Genomic DNA, 10530 nt, shown 5'->3' with positions numbered 1-10530 from the left:
ACTCTTTCTGGTGGCAATCTGGTTCATTCGTTTATTTTTAAAAATTAACTTCATACGGAGAGAAAACTTTCTGCATAAGATCACCAGAGTACTAATAAATACCTTTTAATTAATGGCTAGCATTGTCTCCACTTCATAAAGGCAGGAGGGCTGGCACACAGGCAGGAGACAGGCGCGTTCAATTAAAGTAATTTATTGTATTCTTCCAGAACAGACATAAAGGGCGTCTTGGGAATTGATATCACAGCACGTGTTATACACCATTTTCACAACTAGCCTTGTGTTGAATTTTTTTTAAAGAACATAGTAATCTTAAAAAAATCTAAATATTTACATATTAATAAAACATACATACAGAAGATTGAGACCTTATCCATAGGTATGGAATAATTCTTTTTTTTTTTTTTTTTGCTAAGAAAGCCTATAAAAAGGATTTCTGAATACAGTCTGAACAGTAGTCGCAGTTAAGTAAACACAGTTTTAATTTATAAAATACGATTTTACGGTTGCAGTTTTATGCCGTGTATTTCCAATCTGTGAATCCATTGCACATATTCGAGAGCCGAACAATCCCCACCCATTCCTCAAGTAGTGAAAAATTCAAGCTCTCGCCCAGTCTTGGCAGGAAGTGCTTTGAAGGTTCATGGTGTATATTTAACAGATTCCACAGCTGTAAGGTAAATGTTTCTACTTTTATTCGTAATGTATTCATCTTACTGTAACAGAGTTGAAAGGTCACTAATTAATCTTTTCAATTCCCTTGAGAAAGGCTTCCTTCTGAGAGGCAGAAGACAACTTTTACAACATATCTTGCAGAAAAACAAAAGCCTGGGTCCACAATGCTTCATTAGACTCCTTGATGAACAGAGAGACTGGTGTCAGGGAAGGGGTTACTAACTGGCCTGAAATCGAACTAGCTAAACCTGTGATGGAAACCATTGATCTGAACCTTCCTTGAGGCTCCGAAAAGAAGATAAGACACACGTGTATGAGATGTAGCTGGCTAGCAGGTGGATTGATTCCATAAGCCACGCCTAGACCAGCTTTGTCACATCACAGGAATGCCTCCTATGGTCTTGGGTTGATTAGCTGGTCTTTAGTGGGTACTGCCTCCGCCTAGAGCTCCCCTCCTAGCCCAGGGTTAGCTGCCGCGAGTGACGTGATGGTACAGGTACCTGGGATGGGGTAGTCAGGAACTGAGGTTCCCGGCTTGGCCAGCCCATTGATGGCTTGTTGCCCGGCGCTGGGCAACCATGATCCTCATTCCTCCTTAGCTGCCTTACCACAAACCGAGGGAGTGGGACTAACAGTAACTCTGAGCTCTTACACGCTCCGATTTGATAAAATAAGTGCTAGGGACGTGTGTTAAATGGTAGCACAGCATTTCCCCTCCCCACGCCCTGAGGGTCTGGTGTTTCTACTGTCCAAATTTCTTTCAAGCCAACTTTTGGCCTTTGGGTCAAGTGCCAAAACTTCACGGTAATTTGCTTTATACAATAAATGAAGTGTAAATGCAATGCCTCCAAATAAACAGGTATTTTAAATTCACCACCTTACTAGAGAAAGGAATCTGGAGGCAAATATCTCTGTGAAACAAATACCCACATGCCAAAAATATTTCTTTAAAATGAATCCACATTTTCACTTGTTGGTTTTATATAAAGCGGGGGGCAGGTGTACCAGAGCCACGTGAAGTGTATAAGATCAAGTACATTTGTGGACAGTTGCCACATGATGCCACAACCCTGGACCACTCAGCTAAAACCATCTGTTAGAACAGTTGTCGGGTGTCATGTGGATAGCTGGTTACTTTGAGCTTCTCACCTTTTAATTAGTTATTTTGTTGCTGTGTTGACACAGCCTACGTGAAAGATTTTTCTTTCCTAAGAATTTACGTATCGTTTGCACTTATCAGTGACAAATGATTATTCTGGGGAGAAAATGATGCCACAAATGATTTCATCTAATAGATCAGAGCTGTCCCGTCTCCCGAAACAACTTTTCCATCTTCTAAGCTGTTGAAGATTCTAATTAGGTTTGGCCTTCAACACTGCTTTCTTGGTCTGGAAAGAGCCATTCTCCTCTATACTGCAACTAAGCAATTTACTTTAAAATAAATACGCTTCAAAACTCTATACCATATTCACACTGAAAAAGAAAAAAAAAAAAAACAGGGAAAAAAAACCTGCTTCTTTTTCATGGACATTGAACCAACCCAGTGATATGCTGGACATTTAAAGGCTGAGAATTCAACTCTAAAGATGATTTTTAAAAATCTTAGACCAAATTGGAGGCTTGATTATCACACATTACAAAGAAAGAATATGAAAACTATTCAAACGTGACGGGTCATCTTCACAGAACGCCCACACTTTGCAGTAACCTGAAATGCTAGTGGATCTTTGAGGAAATTCCAATGGAGGAGATACGTGCGCTAAGAAGTGTCGCTAAAGGGAGGCCTAGGCAGTGAAAGCTGTCTCTGTGTCTTCCGTGTTTTCTCTCCTGGTGTCAAATATATGACCTACAACAGAGACAAGAAAGTGAAGGGGGGCCACTTCTCTAAGGAAGAGTTGTACGCTTTTCTATGACACGGCCAGACGCGGGACCTCATTGGTAAGGTGTCTGTGTTTCACCTCTAAATCAGTATTTTTTAGCCAAGGCTTTAGGTGTGCCGAATGAGTAATTTTAGCCATTAGAAATCTGTAATGATGATTTTTACAGGAAAACCCATGAATGTGGGTTCCTATTAGAGTATGTTCATATCTATCATCCAGGAGTAGAAAATGGCTAAATAAAATATGATATGACCTGTAAGATGGAATATAGTACAGCTATTAAAATAATGTGTATGGAGATTTGTAATAAAATGGGAAACGCTTGTTAGGTGGTAAAACAAAACAGAACAAAACTTTAGGAAACAAAATTGGATGGATTTGACCTCCGTTATATAAATTTTAAAAATATAGAGAAAAGTCTGGGAAAAAACACCCAACAATAATGGTTGTCTCTGGGTGGTAAAAGTAATTTACATTTTCTTCCTTACACTTTTCTGTATTAATTTCTAAAATGTATGCAAAAGAATGCCAATTTATGAGCAAAAAGTGCTAAGCCTAGGTGCGCTCTGCACTATTCTATTTCAAATCCAGAAGCCTCCTTCAAATTTCAGTACTGTTTTGATTTTATTCTCTGTACTCTCCCCCCCCCCCCAAAATTGTTCCCTTATGGTGGTTTTTCTCCTTTATCAGAGCTCTGTCTCCAACCCCTGGGCTGTAGTAGCCTCTGCCTCTGGTCTGAGGGCGGGATTTGTTCACCAGAACCTAACTCAGTGCTGACTCCTGGCATCGCTCAAAAACGCTTACTGACAGGGTTGAGGGAAAAGAAATTAAGAAAATATGTTTTTCCACTAGAAAAATCTGTATCCATTTTTGTTAAAACTAGACAAACAGAAGTTTGCTTAAGTGTTAACGGACTGAGATAAATGTCATCTGACGCCTGACTGTAACCGTGGCCTGGTCGGTTCTGGTTCATCGAAACACTTGGGGATTTATTGCCCCGTCCCACCCCTTCCCAACACGCATGAATTTGGAAGGAGAAAAAAGACCTTAATAAGGTAATAAAGGCACGGTTAAATCTTTAAAAAGGACCAACTGTTGCCAGCTCAGACAGACCAGATGAGGAAGGTCTGGCCAGTGAGTCTCCAATCCAGGGAGGAAGCTGCATGGACGAGAAAGGTGGAGTTCATCCCTCGGACGGTCTCATTAAGGAGACACGGAAAAGCGGGGAGGACTAAGTCATGGTGCTGTGTTCAGAGAAGCCCCAGACTGGGATTTTACGTGAGAGGCACTCCAGAGACATGCCAGTCTAATCAAGATTGTTTAATTCCATTACTGCAAAATTTGGGCACCAATCCGTGACTTCTCTTCCCCTTTTTGAGGTGATAAGTGGTATTATTTATCATGCTGTTTAGTGATTTGTATCAAATATCTATCAGGAGTCTAGTGAAAAAACCTGCAGGAGGTGTCCTACTATTGTCCTCCTTAGGGCCTCACAGCCTTGGGTAGGGTCTTCTTGGGAAGAAGCCGAGAGCTGAAGCTGCAGCGGACTTCAGGCTGACTTACGACAGACACTCTAACTGTGAAGACGGGGTGACACTGAGATGGAATCCTAAAGGGATTAGTACATCCATCACCTCTTAGGATCTTTAGGAAACATGCAGAGAAGGTGTAAGAAAGCTACGCGGTGGATTGGCTGGGAGTTGAGAGGCCTGGGCTCCGGCCAGGCAACCAACCAGCTGTGAGACCTTGAGAAAGTCATTTAGTGTTTCTGGGCCTCAGGCTTTTTTACCTGTAAAATAAAAGGACTGGATAAAAAGAAGGGACAGGACTAGATGATCTCTAACATGCCTTCTTTCTCAGATTCCTTGAAATTCTTTTCAGTTCCATGAGGTGGTTCTACCATCCTGTATTTCAGTTTTCTCATCTGAAACTTCTCTCTGCCTCCATCTTCAGACAGGAAAACGCAAAGGTATTATTTCAAGGGAATGGTTTTCCAATAATAATACTTCTTAAAAGCCCACTGTGTCAGATGGTGGCCAGGACGGGCAGTGCAAATGTCCTGGGGTCATGGGGGCTGATGGGGGAGGAACCCTGGAAAGTACAACTGGAACAGCAAGGTGTTCCTCCAGAGGGCCTCCCGAAAGGGCACAGTTTCATCATTAGTAGCGGGGCTTCATGCCTCTACCTGGAGTGGGTGGTCAGAACAAGGCTGATAGGAGTTGTCCTGATACTCAGAGGAGCACAGGTTGGGAAGGAACAATAGAGATCATGCATTTCAGTTCTCTTGATTCATAAGTGTGGAAACATAGCCAAACAAGAACTCCCCTTTCTGTAATTTCTATAATGACTATATACAGTGAGAACGTGATAGAAGCCGGTTACTCTTGCCCTCTGCAGTCATTTCATTATTTGTCCATCGATCTGTTGCTTAGCTACTCAGTGACAGAGAAAGCACCGTATCATTTGCGTGTCCGAGTTTTCTGGCTGCTCTGAAGTTCACTAACGTACATTTCGGCTATACCGTGAACTCAGGGTAAGTGCTGTCTGTGAGTTCCTACACAGACTAATGACTCCTCTCATACTTGCTGGATCTAACTTAAAACTTACCACCCCAAATGGAGAGAAAACACTGAGTTGAGCTTTTTCATTTACAGGGTTTTTTTTTGGGGGGGGGGCGCGGTGTGTCCGGGTTTGGTTGTTAGAGAACCTTCAGGTATTTTGAGGGACGTGAATAAAGAGTCTTGAGACCAACTGAGGGGATACACTCTTTGTCGCATGGCTCACTGATCAGACACCTGTCCCTCAGGCTCTCGGGTGAGAACCGATGCAGAGGGAGGAGCCCGGGGGTCGGAAGGATTACTTGAGAGTCAGATAAGAAGTCGGAATTAAGTCTATGGCTTAACCCTGCAGCAGGTGTGGCAGTGAGATGCTGTATTCAGCTGATCGGGTTACAGTGTTAGGAATGTGCCACCCAGGCTAGATGGATGGGCACATTCAATCCCTCACTTAAAACACAGTATTCATCGGGTGCCCATTATAGGAAGAGCAATGACACTGCCTCTCAAAGCTTTTTGCGAGGGAGGTGAGGCCAGAACGCATGTGAATTTCATCATAAAATGGATGATCCCTGATCTAAACAGAAATGTCATTTCATGTTAAAATATTCTTTTTTAATGTCTCAGGGCTTGGGGAGGCAAAACGTTGTGACACTAAGTTCTTAGGACTTGCTGTTCTGAGGTTATCAGGCAGATGAAACAGAATGTGAGAAAACTGTAGCTTTTCATATTCAATGTGCAAAATCTCTCTGAATGCAGGGCATTGAGCTCCTCTGATTACTAGGGGTTGGGCCTCTTACAGAAGCAGTTTGCTCAAGCATCTGCATCTCTGATGTTAAGAACATTTTCAATGCAAATATTCTCACGTGCTGTATTCCAGCGGGTGATGAAAATGGAAATGTGTTTTACCTGTTGGGGGTAGAGAAACGCAGTCCAGCCGTTCATCACCGTCAGCTGCCTCTGCTGGTTACAAACATGAAACACAAATGTCATTAGTTTCAGTGAGCTCATTCATTCTGCCGAATAAGGTAATACAATTAAAAAACCCCAGCGTACATAATAGTTTTCGCCTTTCTTTTCGCTTCTCGGCTTCAGCCAGTTCACATTAGAGATTTTAGTACCATGATTTAAATATTTTTAAAATGATGATATAAAATCCATTTTCCTCTATTAAAATTTTTTATATCTTAGGAACCTTATTCTATCAGTCATTGATGATTTCAGTTCATTTTCGCTTATTTATATAGGCTTAAGTATCCACCCAGAAACTGGCGTGGATTGTTTAAAGATGATCGTCGAAGGCATGGAGGTCAGTGAATTCCTATGGTAGAATTTTACTTGTCATCCTCAGAACCATTCTAGTGGGGCAGGCTTAGGACAGCTTGGGAACGAACCTTTCTTTGGAGATGACTGGAAATTCAATCTAAAATCGGCATTAATTTAGTCATGAATAAAATCAGAAGGAGTAAGAGTTTCTTCAAATGATTTGTCCCTTCTGTGCTTTAAAATGCAAAACTTTGCTCATCTCTGATATATTTCAATCTCCTGAAGAGTTTTCCAAAGGTAGATCCTTCCGTCACAGAAAACCTTCCAGCAAGCACAAAAAAGAAGGTGCCCGTACGTTTCCTGATAAGTGTTGGGCTTGTCAGTTTCCCCAACGTGCTGTGGACAGGCCAGAACATTCCACAGCTGCTGGGATAATTCTGGTCCTGCTCCCTCTGTCCCAGGGCTGCCGCCCCCTTGGAAGTTTCCTGCACATGTGCCCGTGAGGCCAGTCAGGTGAGGGCTGCCCCGTGTAACACGTTGTAATGCTGAGTTGCTGGGAAGTAAACTAATGGTGTGTTCTTGTTTTGACTGCCATGGCTTTAAACACAATCAGGGTTCAGAGATGGATGGAGACTTTCAGAGATTTCCCCTGGTTCACCCCTCCACCATCCTGCCCTCAGACTGCCACATGCTGGCCGTGGTGAAAGACCCTCACCTGCTAAATCCACCACAAAAACACCGAGACAGAGTAGTCAAGACAAGTTTTGGCTGGAAAGGAGCAGCAGCCATGATCCAGCAATCCCACTCCTGGGCATATACCCTGAGAAAACCAGAATTCAAAAGGACACATGCACCCCAATGTTCACTGCAGCACTATTTACAACAGCCAGGTCATGGAAGCAACCTAAATGCCCATCGACAGACGAGTGGATAAAGAAGATGTGGTACATATATACAATGGAATATTACTCAGCCATAAAAAGGAATGAAATTGGGTCATTTGTAGAGACATGGATGGACCTAGAGACTGTCATACAGAGTGAAGTAAGTCAGAAAGAGAAAAACAAATATCGCATATTAATGCATATAGGTGGGATCTAGAAAAATTGTACAGATGAACGGGTTTGCAAGGCAGAAATAGAGACACAGACGTAGAGAACAAACGGTACGAATTGGGAGATTGGGATTGACATATATACAGTAGTATGTATAAAATAGATAACTAATTAGAACCTGCTGTATAAAAAAAAATAAAATTCACAAAAAAAAGAGCAGCAACCACTAAAAATTATGTTGTAGATGAATGTTTAATACTGCATAAAGCATTCCAGTCAAGCGATGGGATAAATGGTAAGATTAGAATTCTATAAATAGGTTTATGGACAAAACACAGGACATACGAAAATGTTAAGTGTTTCTCTCTGGATGAAAAGCTTATGGGTATTTAAAATTTTGTTCTTTGAGTTTTTAAATTTTTCTTATATATTTAAAAAATAACAAACGTGTTATTTTTATATTTAGAAGATATTCTTCTCTTCTGATTGGCTTAAGTGAGCTTGAACAGGAAGGTGAGGTACACGGTAGTTCTTTCAGTGTCTGGGATTTATTTATTTATTTTCACCGTTCAAGGTTTGTTTATTGTTTTAGCTGGTATAACACTTAGATAGCTGGCTGCATTATTTCCGATGATTTTTCTTTTTTACGTCACATGGCAGTGTACACTATTCTGATACATATGGTACATAAAATAAGATTCTTTAGAACAGTTATGCACAGGACATGCAATACTGGATTTATCATCAATCCCAGGATGTGATTAATTGGAGGAAAAAAAGTTGGACTAGGCATCTTGGCTAAAGGAACCAGAAGATTTAAAAGATTCTCCAGTAATAATAATAATAATAGCTATGATAGGCATCACCATTTACTGAATACCACCTCCTGAGCAGTTATTATATGCATTGTGTCAGCTAACCCTTGGCAAGCCCTACAAGGCAGGTCTATCTTATGCCCATTTTAAGAAATGAGGCAACGGAGACAAACGGACGTTAAGACGTACCAAGGGTTTGACTCAGGTTAATGCCTGGGCTTGACCTCTTCGCTCACTATGTATAGACCAAATATAAATCACAGGCATCACTATAAGCTGCAATTGTAAAACTAAAGTTTTAGTTCATTTGACACTTTAGTAACTTTCTCTACCTTCCATGAAAAGCGGCTTTTCATTTAGTGATGACAAAAATCAGTTCTGGGTGTAAGTTGATCTTCCCTTTGTAATTCAGCTCTCCTCACTTTAAAAAAAAAAACAAAACAAAACAGGCCTGTGCAATTATGTGCTTTACTAAGAACCAAACATACACAACCCCAAATCTGTAAAGGATTATGTATAAATGAGTAGCTGCCCGCTGCACAGACTGGGCCAAGTGTTGTGGATTAAGAACATGACTGTTAACTTATTTGATTCTAACATCTGTCTGTGACAGCAAGCTCACAATCTTTCTTCTCTGGTGACAGGCAAGTTGGGAAATTTGGGAAAGATTAAGCAAGTCCAATAAAAATTTAATAGCAGCGACAGCTTTACTCTCAGATCCAACACAAATTAAAAAATTGCGATTTTTGTACTGAGGAAATAATCTAATGAAAATGATAAAAATCCACACCAGAAAAGGAATCATTCCAGTTATCGAAAAAAAATTTATTACATGTGATGAGAGCCCCAAATGAATTTCTATTTGGATTCGCAGAACAACCTTTCAGATCTGTGAGGGGCACTTCCTTTTTCTGGAGGCTTCGCGGGCTGCCTTTAGCAGTGAATTGATTACTTGCCCAGGTAGAGTCTGTACCTTATTCCAGGAAGTGAGCCAGATATGATAAATAAGACTGAAGCTGTGGAATATCCATGAGATGCCGTATTGTCATTTAGACCGAAAAGGAGACAAAAAAAAGAGCAAGCAATAGCACTGACCCTGGCCCCTCAGTTCTCATCCGCATGACGACAGTAACGCGTGCGGCTCCAGTTCCAGTTTGCTGGGATCCCACTTCTGTGCCGCTTGGGGAGAAAGAGGTGGGACAGGATTTGACAAAATTGGGAGACAAAGCCTATTTGGCAGGTCACTGTGGATGTGCTGTCATCTTGCTCTTGTGTGGTCTGTGTGTCAGGGTTAGTTTTATCCTTCAGCCACCCTCCCCTTCTCAGACGCTAATGGAACCTGCTAGACAGGCTGGGGAAACCTGCCAAGGTGCCAACCACAACTCTCTAGGCAGAGAATCTAAACCCAGTGTCAGAGTGGAAGCATCCTCAATCAAATGAGAAGACGACTCCAGAACAGGGTACACGATCATCTGAGCGGGTGAGACGCTTCCACAGGAGGCAGGTGGGGGGAGACTGCACCCCATTCTGTACCAAGAGGCACACGAATTACTAATCCAAACCCTGAGAAGGTTAAGAAACGTGCTCACTGGCCAGTCTATTTGGGGGAAAGAGAGACAGGAACGTGGAGGAAGGTCCCCACTGTGTGCATGTGTATGCTGTGGGGAAGGGAGTGGAGACCAGAACTTATGATAATAACTGGTCTCAGCATCTGACAACAGAAAAAAAAAGGTGTGTTTATGTATAAAATACATACAGGAGGGGAACAGCATTGCAACAGAACTTGCTCTTCTAGTCATGTGGCCTCTGGCAGCAGAGCTGCTCCTGTGTCTCTGAGAACAGTCTTCTCCAGTATACTCAGTATACGCCCAACACTCCGCTCTGTTGTATGTCTTCCACCTTCAAAGGTGACTCTTCAGGGCTTCCCTGGTGGCGCAGTGGTTGAGAGTCCGCCTGCCGATGCAGGGGACACGGGTTCGTTCCCCAGTCCGGGAAGATCCCACATGCCGCGGAGCGGCTGGGCCCGTGAGCCATGGCCGCTGAGCCTGCGCGTCCTGTGCTCCGCAAGGGGAGAGGCCACAACAGCGAGAGGCCCGCGTACCGCAAAATCGAGTGGAAACTTTTCAGCTCCTTTAGAGACTGTTTTTCACTCTCTCAGCTAGAGGCACAGGTTCTGGGACACCAAGCCCTCTTCCTGCTTCCTCTGGGTTGTCTCTAAAGCCCTTCAATCAGTAACATCCGGATCCTGAATTTAAACCGTCCTTTTTCCTCAAGCTCCCAAGGA

The 10530-nt window shown here is 42.5% G+C and overlaps 1 protein-coding gene across 1 annotated transcript in view; it reads right to left on the bottom strand.

The window, feature by feature from the left end:
• The window catches only part of BEND7 (BEN domain containing 7), a 159918-nt gene that overhangs the window by 81854 nt on the left and 67534 nt on the right, over nt 1-10530 (bottom strand). The window contains exon 8 of the mRNA XM_007460904.1: nt 6020-6070. Within this exon, the coding sequence (XP_007460966.1) occupies nt 6020-6070 (51 nt within the window). The remainder of the gene's footprint in view (nt 1-6019; nt 6071-10530) is intronic.

Source organism: Lipotes vexillifer, unplaced genomic scaffold (genome assembly GCF_000442215.2).
Source record: "Lipotes vexillifer unplaced genomic scaffold, Lipotes_vexillifer_v1.1 scaffold534, whole genome shotgun sequence".
NCBI lineage: Eukaryota > Metazoa > Chordata > Mammalia > Artiodactyla > Lipotidae > Lipotes > Lipotes vexillifer.
The sequence above is the reverse complement of the archived record's forward strand: the minus strand, read 5'-3'. Positions and strand labels throughout refer to the sequence as shown.